Raw genomic sequence first — 21,262 nt, forward strand, 5'->3', positions numbered from 1 at the left:
CTGGGGTACGAGAGGGGAGCTTTGCCGGAAAGCAAACGCCAGGTCTCTAGTAAACCAGATTCGGGGCAAGCAACGCCCGACGACAGCGTAACCCAGCGCCTAGGGGTTTTGGCGTGGAAGCGCCTCCCTCCCCTCCAGTGGTGGGGTGCAGCGCCAGAGAATAGTTTCCTGCGTTGAAAGGCTGCCTCCTGGTGGTCAGCACCCGCCCGCGCAGCCCGTGCTCGTGGGGTTTCCAGGCTGTGCAGGACACTCAAGCTAGTACTGCGTCTGGGAGTAGAAGAGACATCGGTGCCAAAGATATTCTTGTTTCAGGGGTTTTCTTTAAGTGTATTCAGTGTGCAACACTCCTTCCTAGGAAAGTGAAATTTTCTTCTCTTAGAAAGCGACGCTTTTTCTTACCTTAGCGCAGCAGTCACTTGCCTCGAAAAGAATTTCCTAACCTCCAGATTATACCAAATCCTGCTTCCGACCACACCAGACACCTCTCTTTCTTCTTCTTTCCCAGGTTGCCACTCCACACTTGCTTGTATGACCACCGATTACCGTTGGTTTCTCCCATAGGCTCTCTTGCTGAGTGTGCCATCTGTCTCCGTCGTGTCCGTCATTGCATCCTCACTGCCGAGCTTCATTTGTCACGTAGCAGGCTTCCGTTTCTTAATAATTGCATGAAAGTGTGTGATTGAATAAGCGAATAAGCATATAGTGAACGTTCAAGAAATGTGTACTGAACTAGTAAATAACCGCGTCTTTGGAGGACTAGCAGAAATTTGTTTGGTAGAGGACCAAATGCAGTCAGGTTTCAGATGGAAGAGGCAAGGAGAAACCTATACAAGGCACGCGATTTGGCTAAGACCTATCCGAATTTGAGAATACTTCAGGGTGGAAGCCCAATGTGAGCTGGGGTTAGTTGAATTCATAGGTTTCATACCAGGAAACAAACCTTGGAGAAGTAAGGTGGGAGCCAGCCACTGAGGGAGTGTGTCAGGAAAGTTCCATGTCAAATGAGGAGTCTAGGGGCCCTTTTGTGTTTGCGCTCTAAGGTTTTAACCAGTCTCTGCCTACATCAGTGTCCCACTTTATGGTCAAGTGCCACGATTCTAGTAAGACACCTGTGAGTATTTTTGGTGTTGATCTAATAGAAGAAAGGGCTTCAAATAAAGGTGAATTTTTCAGGGCCAGCGAGCAAATGGTACCTGTGGTCATTAGGGTACCTCCATTTGGGAACAGAAGTTGGCTGAAGAATGGAAACAAAACAACATAAGAAACAGCACAAAGGTCCATTTAAAACCTAGCAAATGAAAGATGGTGGCCAACACGGGTCAGACTAAAGGGTCATTGCTCATGTGCAGACCTCCAGACCCTTCCTCCAGCCTAGGGGAAAACAGAGACTCCTCCATGAAAATCAGCATATTCTCACCGGGCACATACTCTGTGGGGTGCTCTGGGAGATGGAGATGATACTGTAGTCAGTAAATCTAAGAAGACAGTAGACACGAAAGAGCTGTAATACCGTAAGGATTTATGTAGGTGTCATAATCAGCTGAAAAATCAGTGCCAGGAAAGAGAAGGGAAGAGGCCATTATTTTTAGTCATCAGAGATGAACTTACAGGGACGGAGCCACTAAAACTTAGCTTTGAAAAACATAAATGTGATTTGTGAGCAGACAAGAGTCAAGGGCATTATAACATGAGGCCACATCGTAGTCCACAGCATGGAGATGTCCTTGTGAAAGCTTGGTCTGAGAAAGACAAAATGTTCATTGTGACCGAAATTTGTGAACCGCGCTTGTGGGAGTGAATTTGGATGGCAACCCAGGAGTTTGGATTGTAGTCTGCAGTCTGGAGGAAGGTTTTTAAGAAATGCCGTGTCGTAAACGTGGAGAGTCCCTCCTCCACATCTATTCCCTACCCCACCTCTACTGCCCTTTCTCAGCAGATCCCATTTTTGTTAGATAATCTCCTTCTCCCTCTTCCTTAAGATGCAGGGGAGATGGAACCATTTCCAGGTCCACGTGTGGGTCTGTCCTAGCTCAGGCCAAGCATGCCAACCCCTGTCCTTTGTGCTACAATGACTGACTCCTTCTGGGTTATACCTAATACGTATACACGAGCAATATGATACTTAATTGTCTAGCACATGCAAGGGGCATAGGGATCAGAACTTTTACTGTTAACCACTGGTACACCAGCCCGTTTTTGTCAAACAGAGGAAAACTCTTGCAGTAATTCCATTTTCTCACAAAGCCAAATGCAGGGGTTACCTAATACCTAAGCTTTCTAATTATGGGCTAGCATTAATAGTCACTGACTTCCTTCTTCAATTATTTTTAGCTCTGAGTTAAACTTAATGTGGTCCCATATATTCTTTCCCTGAAGGGCCTCAAGAATCTGGGAAGGATTAGCCATGGTCTAATTTAGGAATAGAGATGGTTGAATGCACCTATGCGCATTTATTGGTATGAGTCGCTGGGGAGGGTTACTAAGTCACTATTTAAGATGATCCAGAACAGGTGTCCGCAGCTGTTTGAAGAATAAGTACTGGGCCATGAAAAGGCTCCACTCCGATCTCCAACTGCAAGGAGCGAGTATGTAAGTGACAGGCGGCCACAGCTGGTGCACCCTGGAATCCTGGGTGCTGGGCCGTGGATTCTCCTGGCTGGTGATTAAGTGTACTCGGGCTATTGAGGCAGGCCCATTCCTGGGGTACATGGGACTCTTCTGATGGGTGACTTTGGCTCAAGGACTCCTATTGGCCTTGACAGGACTTTCTCTGAGACCTGCCCCACAGAAGCTTTTCCTGCGTTTGCTCTCTTCCTTCAGAGGATGAAACCTCCCTCACGGTCCCATGGCTCTCCCAGCCTCTTCTGGTCCCTCTCCATTTTCTCTCACAGATGTTTCCCTTGAGATAAATCTCTTGTGCATCTGACCTCATCTTGGCTTCTACTGCTTGGAGGATCCAGGCTAACACATGTACTGTTACAAGGATATCTCCTAAAGTTAAAATGCTCAAGTGCACTGATCAAAATTGTGCCTTAGTGGGAGTAAAGAGCAAAGCCGTTAACTTGAGAGCATGTAGGAAAGCCTCACCGACTACATTTTTTCATTCTTTAGTACATGTATGATAACCCTCATTCAGATCATAGCATGGTCTATCTCTAGGGCAAGTTCCTGCCTGCCTATTTATTTAAAGCAGTGAGGCTGGAATTTGCTGCTACTCTTGACAGATGGCCAGCGCTTAATCGCAGTTAGAAGAGCTTTCATTTTCTCCTGTGGCGTCTTTGTGAAATTAACCTAGGCCTATTTTTTAAAATTTATTTATTTTAAGTAATCTCTACACCCAACACACTCACAACCCCGAGATCAGGAGTCACATGCTTTACCGACCGAGCCAGCCAGGTTCCCCAACCTGGGCCTATATTTTCTTTTTGGATCGTAAGGATGTGGGACGTATGTGGCAGGAGCAGTAATATTGCAGTCACAGGGGGTGTCTTGGAACATACCACTACCACTCCACAGATGTCCATTCTGAAGATGTCTTCTTCACATCAGCAACAAGAGAGGAGTCTTCATACATTTCCAAACTTGTCCCATCTCCATAACGGTTGGTTTTGTACTGAAGATTTCAGTTGTCCCGGAGCCAGTGGAGCTGACTTAGCCCAAGGCTGAGTGTGGATGTTTTTCCTCTGGCTCTGAAATATCAGACCCATTAGGTAGGTATACAACAGACCCAGTTTCTATAATTGTATCCACACCAGTGTGGTTTATCTGTCTTCATGCACAAACCCACAAGGGTCGCAGATGTCAAGATGCCAGATGGGCTGCTGTATGGGAATTGGGAGTCACTGAAGGCCAATATCTCTACAATAAAATCCACGTAGAGAAGGAATATCAAAGCCACCAGTCTTATGGGATCAACAACATTATTTTTTAGATTTTTCTGCAATATAAACAATTATTTCCAAATTGATTTATTCTGAGAATTACTGTAATATCAAGGTTTTCCTCTCAAGGTTTTTCATTTTATATCGATACTTATGATCCAAGTATCTTTTCATTTTTTTAAGTTTATATATTTACTTAGAGAGTGTGTGTGTGTTTGTGTGTGTGTGTGTGTGTGTGTGTGTATGTGTGAGTGGGGGAGGATCAGAAAGAGAAGGAGAGAGAGAATCCCAAGCAGGCTCCGTGCTGTCAGTGCAGAGCCTGGTGTGGACCTCCATCTCACGAACCGTGAGCTCGTGACCTGAGCCGAAACCAAGAGTCAGATGCTCAACCTACTGAGCCACCCAGGTGCCCCCATGTGTCTTTTAATTTTAACCAAGGTCAAACGGATATTATACAGCTTAGCAGGGGAAGAGGGATATGGACTAGGAGGCCAAGGATAACTGAGGCTGTTTCCCATGACACATTTGTCCTAATGGACATCAGTATGGAAGTCTAAAACTTGCACTGCTGTGCAAATTTAGTCATTTGCTTCCAAATCAGTTTTCTCCCATGAATGTGGTTCCAAAGTCCACTTGTTACTGGATCCATCAGGCCATCAACAGGGACCCAGAACTTTGTATATAAAAGTTAAAGGCATGTCTTCATTCAGTACCTTTGGTAGAGGTCACAGCAGCCACTAAGATGAGCCCCTCATACTCCTCAGTCACAGGGATATTTCAGAGTGAGAAGTGTGCTTTGACTTTGAAGTTTGAGGAGAGATACTCAAAAGTTGTGAGTTTCCATTAAGTCAGTGGGTTCTGTCATAAGGCTAAGGTCAGAAATTAAAGCTTATATCCAAGAAATAGCTATGGACTCTTACGGGGATGAAACTCTTGTCTGTCTTGCTGCTCTCAGTATGCCAAGTCTAATTTTACCTCTCTTTGCCTTGAAGTATCTGCATGCTTTGCTCCCTCATTTCCTTCAAGAATCTGCCACATCTCCCCTTTATCAGAGAGGCTTTCCTGGACCTCACTGCATAAAACAGCAAACACACCCCTTGTCCAGTGCCCTCCTCCCCAGAACACTCCTCTGTCTTAACTTTGTTTTATACTTCAACATACTCGATATATGTTTATTTGTTCATTTTAATGTTCAAACTGGAACATAAGCACTATGAAGACAGGTGCTTTATTATGTTTATTGTGTATTTCCAGACCCTCTAACTAGCATTGTAGTAGGTGTTCAATAAATGTTTATTGAGTGAATTTATAGGTGACCCAGTGGCCAGATTGGAAGGAGATGCCCAAATGTGGGACATGCATCTTACAGAAGCCAAAATTTTATAATGATTTTATGAATGTTTAGGGAACATTTCTTTGAACATTTCTTTTTTTAAAACTTTTTTTAATGTTTATTTTTGAGAGAGAGAGACAGAGTGCAAATGGGGGAGGGGCAGAGAGAGAAGGAGACACAGAATCTGAAGCAGGTTCCAGGCTCTAAGCTGTTAGCACAGAGCCCGATGAGGGGCTTGGACTCACCAACTGTGAGATCACGACCTGAGCTGAAGTCAGATGCTTAACCGACAGAGCCACCCAGGTGCCCCTCTTTGAACATTTCTTAAAAGAGGGCAGATCAAACACGAAGAATTTTAATTTAACTTGGTAAAGCACTTTTCCAGTGGTTTCATTTAGTTTTATGCTAAAAAATATTAAAATCTCAGTGAGGCCACAGATCTTTACTGCTTTGCTCTCCTATCTCCCAGAGACTATGAGCTCCATAAGGGAAGTTTGAGCCCTGGAGAAAATGGTTTCTGCTACTCCTTTTATCAAAGCACTATAGATCTTTTTTACATATACTTTTTTTTAAAAGTTGACTTATTTTTGAGAGAGAGAGTGTGTACACAGCAAGCAGGGGAGGGGCAGAGAGGGAGAGAATCCCAAGCAGGCTCTGTGCTGTCAGCACAGAGCCTGATGAGGGGCTCAATTTCATGAAACATAATAAGATCATGACTTGAGCCCAAGTCAAGAGTCAGACGCTTAACTGAGCCAGCCAGGTGCCCCGAAAGCATTATATATCTAACTAACATAAAGGCACCTTTCAGTTTCTGTTTTAAATTCCAATTTTTCCTGTGTGGCTCAACTAGCAAGTGCATTTAGACGGATTGTAATGGTATCTTACTGTTATGTTCTTCCTGTTAGGTAAAAGCAAACTGCTTCCCTAATGCCTACTTTGTATTCTTCTCAGGAATGGCTCAGGGAACCTACATTTCAAAAGTGGGAATGTTTCAGAGAGTAAGTGGCCTGTTAGTATTAACTTGTGGTCCCAGCCTCATTTTGAATTACAACCAAGACTTGCTCCAAGTCTAGGGAATCATTAGGGAACCACCCTTTCCAGGGGTTGCTCTTGGGCACCTTGTGATACTATTTTTTTCCCCAACATATCCGTATGCTCAGTCAAGAGAAATGCATATTTTAATCTTGTGTAAGAGGAGCAGAGGCTCTTCATTTCATCCTCTAGCACTGTGAAAGAAAAAAAAAAGCAGCTCCTGACATCAGGAGCCTGTCTGATACAGCTAGGCGCTGTTTTTCCCCTTTGTACATAAACCATTCCATGGAACATCCACGTCAAACAAGATCACTCTGAGACCATGATAAGGCAACAAGAGCAAGATCTCTGGGCAACCTCAAAATACCAAATATCCCTCTCTCTTACCTAAAATGAGGACCTGCTACTTTTTCAGAGACCAGTTCTGGCTCTATGGCCACTGTAGGCATCCCTTTACCAATAGATGAGATTTCCTGAGACAATCATAGAATTGCCCCTGCGTCTTGACAGCATCCAATCCAGAACAAAGCCTTGCTTCCTTAGACCCTCCCCAGAATGATTCACCCAAAGCCAAATTCTCTAGTCGTTTCTTTTAAACACCTTTTACTGAGATGTCCAGTTCCCTGCAGTGTGTGCTTTTCCCTAGCCGCAATGAGTTACCCAGCTTGTTCAGCTAGAGGGGTGCTCCTGGTGGTCTTTGGCTGGAGGGCATCAATACCATCATCTGTTAGACCTGAGGATATTCACCCCTCCCCATCCCATCCATCCCATTAAATTCTCTTCTTCATCCAGTACCAGAGACCCAGTAGGCGTTATCCAAAGGTCACTCCGACACTACTGATGTGAGTCACTGTTCACCTTTTTATAGTTTAATCTCCATTTCCTACGGGGATCTGAGATTTGTCTGCTCTAGATTTTGACTGTTACCAACGGACCAGCTCACAGTGCCAAATGTCTTGTGAATAAATATCAGAAACCTTGATTACGACTTACTATTGCTTCCTTTGTGTGGCCCCCAAGCTGCTCTGACAGTAAGAACCACAGGAGAAACTGTTAAAAAATAAAACAAAAAATTGGAGTTGGCCTCTCCCACTCGCTACCTTGATGGAGGCTACAAGGAGAGCTCATGACCTCTTCCGGGTACTTGGCTCTTACTTAAAGCAAACACTTCACAGATAACAGGACTTGGCATAGGTATAGCCAGTTATATATACTTGGGCCCAGAATTACAGGTTGCGTTGGGGAAGGGGGAGGATGTCTCGGTCTGTGGGGCCTCTCCTGGACTCCTTGATTTGGTTGTCTTTATGTTTTACATTTGATCATTTTGCCCTCCTGGCTCCCACCCTCAACATTCTCCCACCCACCCACCTGTACTATCTCTGAACTCAAATTATACTAAATAATTTTGGCGGTCTGTGACAGTGAACTTTATGCCAAATTTAAGGCAGTTCATGCAAAGAAATTTTTAGTACCCACACGTACATATTTCTTAATTATGTATATTTGAGTTCCTTTATAGTTCAGATGAACAGAAGTAACATTTTAATGACCTTCATGTACACATGCTTGTGTTAACATAGTCCTTGGCTCCTGATAACTGTCATCACTGATCAATGATTGTTTTGTTTCTAATTTACTCATTTATTCTATTTTTTTCCTAATATAATGAGCACCTATAAAACTAAGCATCCAGCATGAGAACATTGCCAATAACAATGTACACAACCTTTCCTCTCAAAGAAATGCTTCTTTATAGCATTCAAATGTGTAAGAATCCAAATGAATCAGTAGCATTTCTATAGCTCTCTTGAATTAGATGTGGAGTGTGTGTGTGTAGTTAGAAGATGCTTGAAAAGTAGAGGATCACCCTCCCACCCAAACCTTCTCTACCACACTTCTGACTCTAATGATGAGGGTCAAAGAAAGAAATCCTTTTCAAAATGGAAGCTAAGTAGAGGTCCAAAAGCATTGAAGGAATAAAGAACCTAAAAGTGATGTCATCTTGAAAGAAGGCATAGAATGTGTTACTTCTGCCAGCAAAACCAGTCAACATCTAATGCCATATCTACTTACCTAGTGGCTTGCTAGCATATACCTTAGGTGAGGTTGCGACTCACCAATGTGAGGACATTGGTTTAGGGACTAAATATAGCAGCCTAATGTGTAAGGCCAATATATATGGCTGTAAGGCCAATGTTCCTTAGAGAGCTCCACCTGGCCTTGGGAGTTGGACAACAGAAGAAAGTAAACTAGTGGGGAAGGAAGAGCCACCAAGAGATGAAGATAGCAAAACACAAGAAATTTGGGAGCCTGAAGATTTCTCCTACATAGTTGACTGCCTCTCCAAAATACGGGGGTGGGAGGCAGAGGGAGAATTGGAGAAAACAGATTATGATGTTCAAGCAAAGTGGCAAAGAACATAACAAGGAGACTGACGGATAGAAATCTTCTGACATGACCTGGTCTCATCTAAGACTAAAACTTACCCAAATCGTCAAATGAATAGGAATGCAGGAAGACTTACAGCCCCATTATGATCTTGAGATGTTCCCTGGAATAGAATAGGGACAAGTATCATGCCTTCTTGGGAGAGAACACTGGTTGGCAATCTTCATGCAACACCTGTTGAGTGTTCCTTCACTCAATGAATATTAAAACTCTGCTAGAGAGTAAGCTTAATCTCAGTTACATGGTGAGATCAGGGACAAGCTTTGTTTTTTGTGGAACACCTGCAGCAACAAGGGAAGGTGAAGTGTGAATAATGGCCGGACCTAGAGAGTAATGGGAAGAACAATGAACCTGGACACACTGGGTGGATCCAAATATCTGAGGGCCTCATAAGCCATTGTAAGGGTTTGGTCTGGAGCATATCTTAGTCAATATGAAGTCACTGGAGAATTTTTATTTGAGTTTATTAAAAATTTTTCAAAGTAATACATGCACAAGGTAAAAAATTAAATAGTACAGAAGGACTTAAAATGAAAAACACGGTTTCCCACCCCACCCTCTTTAACCCTAGCCCCGTTCCCTAGAGGCAATGCATTTAACATTTTCTATTTTTAGATCTTCTGTTAACTAACTTGCTAACATTAAATAATATGTCTGAACAATAATTCTTGACTTATTAACTTTAGACAATCTTTAATAATTCCCCATTACAAAAGATAAGGATTTAACTTACACTATCCCCACCTTTCCTTTGCCTGTCCTTTCCCAAGCTTTCGATAGATAATGCCATTTTTAAGACTTCTGTTGATTTCATTTATAACTTTGGACAGTATACTGCCCTCTAGTTCTTGTTCCATTAACTGCAGACTTCATCTTCTCATTCTCGCTGTGAATGCAGAAGTGGCCCATCTCTTCCTTCCACCCCTCCTCCCCCAACCAATTCTCAACCTCTTTCTGTTCTCTTGTTTCTGAGCTTGTCAGGATTCGTTATATTCCATTTCAGTTCTGAATAAAAAATTAAGCTTCTCATGTTTTGTCTCTAGGCTGATCAGAACACTGAATACCAACAGACAGCATCTACATTATTTTGTCTAGGTAAATAGTGTTTACCGAGAGCCGAGTAGATGCGAGGGCATTTTTTTGCCATTCAAAACCCAGTGTTCATGATTCCTATGCCACTTGTAAGGAAAGGTACCTACCGCCAATGTCAAATTGCATCTCTTCGTACATTCCACGAGTTTTTGTTTCACAGTTGGACCTGAATGTCTCGACATACTTCCGTTTTCTTTTTGCCGACTGAAGCATGTATGTCTTCCATATTTTCAAACATTGCAGCTTCTCAATGATACGATCTGTGGAGCAGAATGTATATTCTTCCCAAAGAGCCTGAGACTGTGTGCTCTCATCTGAAATGGGTCTGCTAGAGTGAGGCATCCTGCTGGGACAGCTGTCACTCTAGAGTGACACATCCTGCTGGACTGTCACTCTAGAGTGAGGCATCCTGCTGGACAACTGTCACTGTAGAGTGAGACATCCTAGGTGAGGTCCATTGTTTCCTGGATTCCATTTCTTCTTCTTTCCTGGTCTTCTTCCTCATTTTCTTGGAGAACTTCCTCAAGGTACTTTCTTAGTAAGGGTGCAAAGTAGGTAGACTTTCTGAAAACTTGCCCGTCAGAAAATGTCTTTATTTTGACGTCACTCTTGACAGTTTGGCTTGCTAGGTTATCCGGGATCCAAATATTTCCCATAAGGGAAGAAACTGCTCCATTGGCTTCTAGCACTCAGCGTTGCTGATGAAAAATCTGCTGCCAGTCTATTTCTCATCCCTTTTTAGTTGAGCTAATTATGATGACTTTATTTTCTCTTTGGGCACTTGTAATATCTTCCCTCTTTCCTTAATATTCCAAAACTTCACAAGATCGTGTCTAGATATAGGTGGTATCAGGGTACCTCCATCTGGAGACTTAGTTCTTTCTGTTCTTCAATTTTTAAAAAATTTCTTCACCTAGATTTTGTATGTTCTCTTTTCCAAAAAGTCCTAATGCTTAGATATTGATTGACTAGATCTCTTTCCTTCATTTTTTCTACTGTTTCTTTTTGTTGTGTATCTAGGGAGTTGCCCTCAACTTTATTTTCTAGCCTGTCTACTGAATATTTTGGGTAGTTTTATTTCACTTTCAAAGGGCTCTTTTTATTCAGTTTTTCTTTCCTTTGTAGCCTTCTGTTTTCATGTTCACTTTGTTCACCATGTTCACTTTGTTTCCTCTAGAGTTGGTTGTATTTTTCAAGTCTCCCAATTCTCACTGGTTATTTTTCTTACATGCTTCTCCCCTGGTCCTCCCCCTCCACCTCCTAATGCCCAAACTACTGGGCTGACCGTTTGCATTTAAGAATCAATATAACTGTTAACTTCTATAGGAATTGGCGTGGGTATCCTCTGCCATTGTATGGCTGGGTCTGTTTCTCTAGTTAAGCCTCTTCTGGATCTAGAAGCACTTGGGCATTTGCAGAGGGATTTTGACAGAGAATTAGCTGATAGACTGGGGGGGTGGGGAGTCACTTATTTCCAAAAAAGAGAAATCTTATTCTGGGGCACCAACTTCTACCTCTCCTCAGGCAGCTTAATCAACTTCTGTACAAACAACAACAACAACAAGAACAACAGATTTTTAATGGGTACCAATCGCAATACTGCCTGTGTTCTGCACAATGGTTGGGGTAGGATAGGACGGGGTTCAGATTTACAATGGGTATAAGGTATAACTCTATAGACTCTTCAGGTGCTCATGTTTCTTTGGGATTAGGTTGTTCAGATCAGCGTCTATTCTGTCTGAAAGACACCTTCACTCTTTCATTCATTATCATGCTTCATCCACCTTCTCTCTTCCAGAAATGTGTTGAGATCTTCTTCAGTTATTATCAAATCTGTTCCATTTTCTTTGCTGAGATGTGTCAATCCTCTTTTGCATTTCTTGACTTCAATTTCAGTGGGGCCTGGGGAGGGAGGGGAAGTAAACTTATATGCTTAGTTCATCATCTTAAATTCAAAGTCCCACTGGAAGCTTTTAGACACAAGAGTGACATGAATAGCTTTATATAATTAAGAGGTCCCCGGGGCCGCAATGCTAAAAATGAACTAAAGAGGGCCAGAATGCATACAAATATTATTCTAGAGGACTAAGAATCTGATTTCCTCACTGAGAACATGCAATGTCTGGGACTTCTGGGAGTCAGGCACTTTACCAAAATAACCCATCATTCAAAACCCAGTAAGCTACTAGAATGCGTTCATGGTGCCCTAGAGATAATGTGTGAAACCTGAATAAACTGAACCTGAAAGACCCACACTGTCTTTGGGAAACACTTTAGGAGCCTACCGTAGATTCTTGCTTTGAACTGGCATTTGGGGTAAACAAAGGGACTTTCTGTTCTGATAAAATTGGATGGGGGGTGAGCACAAGCAGCCAAAAAGCTGGCAAGAAGGACATAAAGGTCCTTCTGTTTGCTGGCTGGTTTCATTTACTCACTGATTTGCTTATTCAAAGCACTTTCGTTACTAACACCATTCTGTAATCAGAGGGCCCTGGTTCGAATCCCAGGTCTACCACCTGTTAGCAATGTAGCCTCAGGCACTTTACTTGATCTCCATAAAATTCAGCTCACTTATTCCTGAAATGGGAGCGATACATTTCCACTTCATCAGATTATTGTGACGATTAAATTAATCTATATTAAAAACAAAAAACAAGTATGTTATTTGGCACACACTCAAAAACCCTCTAACTGACAGGATTTTTTCAAATGTTGAATGAACGTCCAACATCTACGTTTAAAGCATCTAGAGGAAGACATTCATGATAGAGGAAAATAATTCTAGGACTGAGAAATGACATAATAAAGGAATCCACAGAAGAATACTCTGTGGGTCCAATCTTATTGCCTATGCCTCCACCCAGTTCCTAACAAAGTGAATAAAATAGTGTATTAAAACAACTAAATGAATAGAAGTGATCTAAAGGAAACTGGCTGGGTGTACGAATTAATCCCAGAGCCTCAACTCTACTTCAAATTACACAGAAAATGGGAGGTTGTGAATAAGATCAGAAGAAAACTTAAGAAAGTCTTTGCATTGTAATTAAATGAAATTTGGGTCAGTCATATCCAGTTAGCTGGTTCTGAAATAAAGATTTCTCTGTGTGTGTGGACTTTATCTGCCAAACTGGTAAGGAACTCTGGCAGCGATAGGAATCTGTGCCACTCTGGAAATATAGATACCATCACTAAGCCAGGTGCCCATTGTTTGCTAGACAAACACCCTCACGGATTTGTTCTAGTTTTTCAAGTGACTTCCACTCTTGATCTAATCAAGGAAGGGCTTTTACCTGAAAGGTGGAACTGAATGAAGAGACCAAACCCCAAGTAGCTATTAAAACCCCACTGTGGATTTAGAGCCTGTGGATCCTGTAGATGCTGAAGCAAGATTCCACAATGCTTTCAGAGGCTGGTGTATAAAGTGTAGGATGCGATGGGACAGATCACACTGCCATCTGTAAATGCCATCTAAAAGGGCGGTCTAGCTCTACAATGATACCGAATTCATTAGACAGTAACAACAGAAGCTGACACTTTCTCAGTACCTGCCAACTGCCTGGTACTGTCCCAATTCCTTTTAGAGGTGCTAAAATTTAATCCTCACAATAATTCTATGAAATAGATCCCATTTTATAAGCAGTTTGCCCAGAGTCACGTGACTAACAGGTGGAAGAACCAGGTTTGGACGCAAGGAGTCTGCTGTGAGAGATGATGGTCTTAACCTCCAGGCTGTGGCGAGAAAAGAGGACGTACTAAGCTCACTACTCCGTGGGCCAGCAGAACGCGGAGCAGTCTCTGAGACGTGCAAGTACTGTATTTGCAGGCCTCTTCAGAGCTATTGGTCTGAGTCTTCACGACCACCCTGTGAGGCAGGGATTTTTGTCCTCACCTCACACTCATAGAGCTACAGTGACTTTCCCAAGAGCTAACCCCAGCTATGGGCTCTTTCTGGTACACTAGATTGCGTCTCATGCTCTTGGAAAACGACCTAAGACACAGAATATCAAGGAACTATCTGGTTATCCTGGTAAATTTGTGCTGTAGTAGATTCTAGGGTCAGGTTTTTGGAGCAGCTGGTCAAAACATACAAGACCAGAGAGTCCTCAGGATGTCAGAATGAGGACCTCCCCCTAAGGGCCATGGCCCCCAGTGGTGAGCCAAGGGCTGGCATGAAGGCAGGTGTCAAAGCTCTCAGAACCAGGCCAGTATAGGGCCAGGAGGGAATCTGACAGCTGAGAGCAGAGGAACGAGACTCACAAACAGAAGGCCTTGCTCCTGAGAAATTAGGATTCTCCTTTTTGCTGTGTTCTTAACCCACTTTCTAGGGATGGAGCCAGGCAGTCAGTTACAGGGGCAGGGAGCTGAGAGGGCAAGGCTAGGACCCTAAGAGACAGAGGTCGAGGACTGAATCCCCATCTCTGCCTACTTCCCCAAACCTCTCTACCTGCCACCTCGCTGGGCACTCCTTACATCTGTGTGAGGAGGTATAATTTCATAATATTTTCCTTCCATTCAGGCAGATAGGCCAGGCTGGTAGCCACTTCCTTCTGGATAGGCCAGGCCCAGGCCTCAAAGAACGGAGCCAGATTCTTCTGCACTTGGTGGGAGAACATCTTCACCCACAGATTCATTTTGTCAACATTGTCTGTGGGCAAGTTGGTCTGGTTCCTGTACTCAGTGAAGAGACGGATGAACGGCTCCCACCCAAAGGCCTCCTGTAGCTGGGAAGAGAAAGCAGCAGCAAGATGAGACATTTAATCCACAGAAAGAAGGCCCAGCAGACACTACAGTAAATTAATGTATTTAACCTCTGAAACACAAGTTTCATCTCTGTCACTGACCCTGTCTCCCGTTGTGGCTGCTGGCCTCATGGGCCATCCTTGATCTTATCTTCGGAAGGGCCTCTGAGCTAGCACGGTGCTCAGCACCGAGCAGACACTCAATAAATGATGGCTGTGGTAATAACTGTAAAGGTTATCATCAGTATTTACCACCAGTATTGTTATTCATGTAGCTCACTAGATCGTGAAAGCGTCCACAGGATATCACACAAGGATTCAAAACAGGCTGACGTGGAAAAAAATCCTTGTATCTTCAACAGTTGCAAAGTTAAACCCCAATAGTTGGGGAACCTCCACCCTTACCCTGACGTTAGCCTGCATCGGCCACAGGCCTATGTCAATCTGCAAGGCTAGGAACATGGCCTTTAGGGAAAAGAAGGTGAGTCCTATAGACACAGAAGATTATGTACAGTCTAGGTGGCTAGAATTAAGTTACGTAAGACATAGTTTTAGGAGAAGGCAGCTGTCCTGAGGCCACTGGCAACAGCCCACGTGAGGCTGGGTTATGGCGCTTTACTGTTGGGACGGACATTAGCCATTCTCTGGAACAGCGTCAGCTGGATTTCACACGTGAGCACCTTTTGTCCCTGGGGTGAAAGCGGCCCAACGACAAGGTTAAGGTCTGCAGGCACTCTCACTGTTGTTCTCAGGGCAGCGGATTCGAACAGAGCAAGAACCAGAATAGAGTGTGCCTGGCTGGAGGCCGAGTTCCAGAATCCCAGGTGGTGAGACGCTGCCCGGTGAGCTGGGAGCTGCCCCAGCAACCGCGGGGAGGGAACTGGCGTGTTGAACAGTAGTTCAAAGGCAGGGGCAACCTCGTGTCCAGGCCAGTGAGGAATCTGGGACTGCCTAAGAGGGAGAAACTGAGGCAGGGAGAAGATCCGCCTCCTGTAAGGAAACAACAGGTCCCATCCCATATCTTGTGCGTGGAGGGCAGGGCGGGGGGGTGTTTGGTTTTAGAGGGCTATTCTGTGGCACGGCTTGGCTTCAGTCTCAGGTACGTCTGGGTTTAAAGCCAGAGATGGTAACTGTACTTAAGTACTCTTTTCGCCTCTACCAAGTTTAAGCTTTCGTGGTGCTTTCTATCCACTCTACTGAACCTCCTCAGAATCATGGTGTGAGGGTGGGGCTGAGGCAGTCATGTCCACTGGGAGGCTTCATCAAATAGCACTGTCACACTTGGGCTCCGTCAGGTCTCCTGGGTCACTAGAGCGTCACCTGACAAGGTTGCGCTGCCGGTCCCCTGAGTGGGAGGTTCCCAACCCCCTCCGTTGCTGCCCAGTACCTGGAGATATGTTTCCAGGGCGGTCCATGCATTCCAGTTTTTCACATTGGGACCCTTGCCCAGGTAGATTCGGACCCTCTTCTCCCGAACCGGAGGCCACAGAGCAATATTGGCGCGGCCTCGAGGGATGCCCAGGACCGTCTCGTGCACATAAACACACCACAGGTTGCAGGTGGCCTCCGTGGTGTGCGGGGGGAACTCCCACTCCTGCCGTTGCTGGTTACGGCCGAGCTCGTGGACGGGGCCCCACAGCCCCTTGGTTCTGATGAGCTTCTCATTGATGAGCTCCTGCACAGACTCCAGATGGCACATGATGGGGTACCCTGCGTGCATCCAGCCTGGGCCGCAGGAGGGAGGAAGAAGGGTTAGGATGCTCCCCACGCATCTGTACCAGGACTCCCAGAAACCGTAATGCTCAGAAGGACGATCCACACAAGACCCACCCGGGCTTCCCCCCTCCTCTCATGGTGGATGGGTGCCCCCACCCCACTCCCACCCGACAGGGTGTGGCTGCAGGACTGATGCACGTTACAGACAGCCCTTCGTGTTCCTCTTCAATTTCTATTTTTGTGAGAGTGTCCTGTCCATGTGAACCTGTCTCATTATACCCTTCTCTCAAAACTGAAAAACTCCTGACAGTGGTTTCCCCTTCTCAATATTTAGATGTGGAGTTGCCCACATTGACACTACTTTATAGGGATCATCTCCGGAGGGCAAGAAAACTGGGGTCCAGAGAAATTTCCATCGTTCTTTAATGTCCACACCCACCCTGGTTTTTCTAGGCTTCTTAACCCCCTGGCACAGATCTCTTCATTCAGTGTCTTCTCAAAGTTGTTAAGTTCCTTCTCCCAACAACTGTGACCTAGGTCCAGACCCTCTGCCACTTTTACTTTCTCCTTGACATCCCCTGCTGGGGCTGCTGTGAAAGCCTGGCACTATTCTCTGAATGGTTCCTGCTGTTGAAGACCTCTCTTGACATGCTGACTTCAACTGTTACATACTTTTATGTTTTACTTTATGTTTATTTTTGAGAGAGGAAGAGAGAGAGTGGGAGTGGGGGAGAGAGAGAAAGAGAGAGAGAGAGAGAGAGAGAGAGAGAGAGAGGGAGAGAGAGAGAGGGAGAGAGAGAATATCCCAAGTGGGCTCCGGGCTGAGAGTGAAAAGCCTCATGGGGGCTCAAACTCACGAACTGTGAGATCATGACCTGAGCTGAAGTCTGACGCTTAACCAACTGAGCCACCCAAGCGCCTGTCAACTGTTACATATTTTAATGTGCTGCTCATATAGTTCTGTAGCCTGCTTTTGTGTCACATAATCCCATTATATTTCTTTCTGCCATCAAAAGATCACTTTAAATATCTTCCTCAATGACTGTTGAAGGTACACACCATATATCACTTAACCGTTCCATACTTTTGGACATTTAGGTAGTTTCCCATTTTTTGTTGGGGGATATGGCTGCATCTATTTTTCTTAGATCCATTTTCCCCCTTTTCATCTATATGGCAAGACTTACATCTTATATGTCTTGCTAGAAAAACATTTTTAACCAGCTGGCCACCCACTGGATGGCTGTTGGAAAAAAAAAAGGAGAGGCCCCGAGGGGAGCGCGCACAGAGGGCTGGTTCGCCCGGGGCACCCACCAACTGAGATCTGCACGTCGGCGACGATCCTCTGGGGCAGACGCAAAGGGAAGGGCTCGGCCCCCAGCCGCGCCACAGCCTGCATCACCTCATCCCAGAGGCGAAGCAATGGCTCAGGGTTCTCCAGGGTACGGAGATTGGCGGTTGGCACGGTCAGGATGATGTTGTCCGTAGCCAGCTCTCCCCAGGGACCTGGATTCTCCTGGATACGCTTCTTCCACTCCTCCTGCGAGGTCTCCCCTGGGAAGAGAGGCCGTGGGGCTTGAAACTCACTTTCCCAAATCCCTTAACGTGAAAAGATACAACCTGAGCCCAGGCGGAGAACAGCAAGGTCATGAACAACCACATCCCCTCTCTCTCCTTCTGTGAAGTCCCTCCCCATGAATGTGGTTTGGTCCTTCTCTCCTTCCCTCTACCAACCCACGTGTCTCTCTTCCTACACCGAACAGCCCCAGACGACCCATTCCCGCAGGCGTGCACCCCACGGCTTTCGCTCACCTAGCTTGTAGTATGGGGCATGCACAGCCCCCTTCACAGTGATGGGCACGGAGCCCAGTTTGCTGCTCTGAGGCACGATGATGTAGAGGAGGCCGCCCCAGAGGCAGGTGATGGACTTCGTGGGCTTGTCCAGGCAGCACCGGTTGATCACGAGCGGGCCTCGGAACAGCTTGCTGGCTCTGGTCAGGTCATCCGTGTGGCAGCCAATCTGTATCTGGAGCAGAAGATCCCCCCCGCCCAGAGTCACTTCGGGGAGTGTGCAGGTGGAAAGGGAAGGCTCCCAGGAGGTGGGGACAGTCAGGATCACTGGGCCATGATCCCACGCAAGCCCAGTTTTTCCACCATTCGTGAACCATGTGTGCCAAACCCATGCAATTCCATCATTCCTCAGGGCCGCGTGGACTGAACCGCGTGTAATGTCCTCCCAGGGACGCTGAAGTGAGGGGCACCAGGTGGAACCCACACGCTAATGCTGAGGAGGGCCGACTCCCGGGCCCCTGGGTGTCTCTGAGACCCACAGGATACTGGGTTGCCTATTTCACTGTGGCCTTCTGGCATTGGTAATGGGGCAGAGGGGACCTTGCGGACTTCTGCGTTTTGTTGACTAGAGAGGAGGCCCAGTGAAGGGCAGGGTGACCGGCTGATGGCCTGGAGGATAGATTCAGTTCCTCCTGTTCTCCGGGGCCCCCCTCCTGGGCCAGTGGAGCAGTCCCTGTACTTCACAGAGTCCTGGGATGGTTCTCCCAGGCTGATGCTAGAGAGTTCCAGGAGAGGTACAGGCACAGAACAGACCCTACCTGTCACAACTCTCAAGGGGGCTGAGCAGGATGGCTACTTAATTTGTGATATGTGTGTGTGACAGCGGCAGAGCTGAAGGTGGAACAGGGAAGCAGGAACAGTCTTCGGTGTCACAGGGAAGAGGTAGAAAGACCTTGGGCTCCAGTGGGAGGTTAGATGGGCATGGAGAGGGAACTGCGGTTGACTGAACATTGCTGTATGCCGGGATGCCTCCATGTGGTGCCTTATTTTATTTTACTTTAATGGAAGCATTTTATTTTTTAAATTATTATTATTATTATTTTTTAAGTAGGCTCTGTGCCCAACGTGGGGCTTGAACTCACGACTCTGAGATTGAGAGTCGCTTGCGTACCGAGTGAGCCAGCCAGGCACTCCTGTTTGCTGCCCTTCTTATTCCCCACTGCAGGACATGAATGAAAGGCACAGAACTTGAGAGCTAGCAATTGGTGAGCTTTGAGTCCTGGGCTCCACAATGCATCAGATCTACTGATCGACCCAAGTATAGTTGACACACAGTGTCACATTAGTTCCAGGTGTACTAGATCAATATTTTCAATCCACCTGCCCCCTCAGTTGTCTTACCCTTAAAATGGGGTAAGTCCTTGCCTCACAAGGCCAGTAGGGTTTTTAACTGGCAACCAGGACAGCAAGGACCTCTGGCTTCTGCGTCACATGGGAGATGGGGCCCGGCCTTACCTTCAGATCAGCAGAGGCAGCAGCTTCAGGCAGCGAGACCTCTATGATCTGCCTTCCAGGAATGTAGAGCCCGGTGCTCATCCAGCAGTATCTGGTGCCTGCCGACGCACAGAAGGGCAGACTTTATCCCTCCTCCGTGACGCCATCTCCGTCCAGCACATCCACAGCCCATTCTGGAGCTCCGCCCGCCTCCCTCCCTTCATGCCGCCCTGATTCAGGTGCTTAAATGTCACCTAAATCCCCAACCCCCATCTCCTGGAAAGTGCACGGCCAAGGGTGGCGATGGCCTTCTGAGGCCATCAGGCCCCGTCCCCACGGCCCCCCATGCTGAGTTCTCCTTCTCCCTGCCCCCATTCCTTACCTGGATTGTTGCAGTTGACGTCAACGGTGATAGGAGATTCCGAGGGGCGCAGATAGGGGCTGCTGTACATGTCTTCGATTTCTGGCACTAACAGAGAGAGGTCGCTTCCCGAGTGGGCCAGACCAGTGGCCAGGGAGAGCATAGCACCCCTGCAGCAATCATTGATAACGGGGTTCTCTCGCGTTGCTACCGGGAGCCGATAGCGACTCAGCAGTTTCCTCAGGAGCCGGTGCACAGACATATAGGCAGGGATCTCCTCTGCGGGGATCTGGAGGAAAGCAGCCCCGTCCGGCCCCAGCTTTGCCAGCCAGCCCTTTTCCACATTCCCTCTCTTCCGGCCCATTATGACCTGGAACTCGGCCAGAGTGGAGCGGAAGTGATAGGTCCTGATCCCTGCTTTAGGAGTACGGAAGGGCCCCGGATTGAGGCTCTGGCTTGTGATGCTGATGCCAAAGGGGTTGAGGAGGAGGTTTCCTGGGAACCGAGCCAAAGGGGACACTCCAGGGTTCTTGAAGGCCCACCACCAGGCTTGGGCTCCAACGAACAGTCCCCCGCCCTCTGCTACGAACTCCTGCAGCTCTTTGACCCCCACATCGCTCACGGGTTCAAAGCAATAGACACTTGCGTCGCTGGTCAGATGGGGCTCGATGCTGGTGTCTATGCCCCCCACTGCGAGCAGGCCGCTCAGTGTCCTCAGTTCTGTCTGCACCACGATCTTGCCTCTGCGGCCCCCGTCCAGCCAGCGCACGGCATTGAGCAGAAAGGGGCCCAGTTTGCCAACGGTGAATAATACCTTGTGGCCGGTCACGACCACCCGGCCCCGGCCGTAGCGGGCAGCCGCTATGACACAGCCATGGTAGGAGTCTAACCCCAGGGGAAAGGCCAGAGCCCCGTGCACCAGCAGCTGGGATGGGAAGCAGTCTGAGTTGCTGATGTCCAGCTCTGAAATCCCGTGCAGGAGCTCGTCTCTGTCCTCGGAGAGGTCATCCTCACAGCTGCAAAGACACACAAGTGTTCTCCATTCAAGGAGCAGCCACAGAAAGCCCCAGGGACAGCACCCAGCATACAGCAGGCAGCAGCTTTCCTAATATGACCACTTTTGTCTCTCACAGGGCAGCTGGGAGAACAAGGTGGGCATATCTGACCTCCCTGGGTATGGAGGCTGGTCAGAAGGAAGACGGGGACGTTGATTCTGGTCTACTCATTCTCGGAAGACAAACTCTCCAAAGCAAGGGCGCCTGGGTGGCTCTGTCAGTTAAGGGCCCTACTCTTGATTTCAGCTCCGGTCGTGATCTCCCGGTTGATGGGATCAAGCCCCACGTTGGGCTCTGCACTAAGAGCTCAGAGCTTGCTT

The 21,262-nt window shown here is 46.7% G+C and overlaps 1 protein-coding gene and 1 long non-coding RNA gene across 5 annotated transcripts in view; one reads left to right on the forward strand and one right to left on the reverse strand.

Annotated features, from left to right (window-relative positions):
* Positions 1–14,776, forward strand: part of LOC122212946 — a 34,421-nt gene extending 19,645 nt beyond the window's left edge. The window contains exon 2 of the long non-coding RNA XR_006199369.1: positions 14,303–14,776. This is a non-coding gene — a long non-coding RNA (uncharacterized LOC122212946). The remainder of the gene's footprint in view (positions 1–14,302) is intronic.
* The window catches only part of TCAF1 (TRPM8 channel associated factor 1), a 40,864-nt gene continuing 30,947 nt past the window's right edge, over positions 11,346–21,262 (reverse strand). For 3 of the 4 annotated variants that reach the window (XM_042926913.1, XM_042926912.1, XM_042926915.1), the window contains exons 3-9: positions 19,909–20,903; positions 19,548–19,645; positions 18,054–18,267; positions 17,556–17,795; positions 15,913–16,250; positions 14,257–14,507; positions 11,346–11,688 (exon numbers count right to left, since the gene is read on the reverse strand). In XM_042926913.1, the coding sequence (XP_042782847.1) occupies positions 11,679–11,688; positions 14,257–14,507; positions 15,913–16,250; positions 17,556–17,795; positions 18,054–18,267; positions 19,548–19,645; positions 19,909–20,903 (2,146 nt within the window). In that variant the 3' untranslated portion in view covers positions 11,346–11,678. Of the gene's footprint in view, positions 11,689–14,230; positions 14,508–15,912; positions 16,251–17,555; positions 17,796–18,053; positions 18,268–19,547; positions 19,646–19,908; positions 20,904–21,262 lie in introns of all 4 variants that reach the window. The other variant, XM_042926914.1, reaches the window with a different exon arrangement.

The sequence above is a fragment of the Panthera leo genome, chromosome A2, assembly GCF_018350215.1.
Source record: "Panthera leo isolate Ple1 chromosome A2, P.leo_Ple1_pat1.1, whole genome shotgun sequence".
Lineage (NCBI taxonomy): Eukaryota > Metazoa > Chordata > Mammalia > Carnivora > Felidae > Panthera > Panthera leo.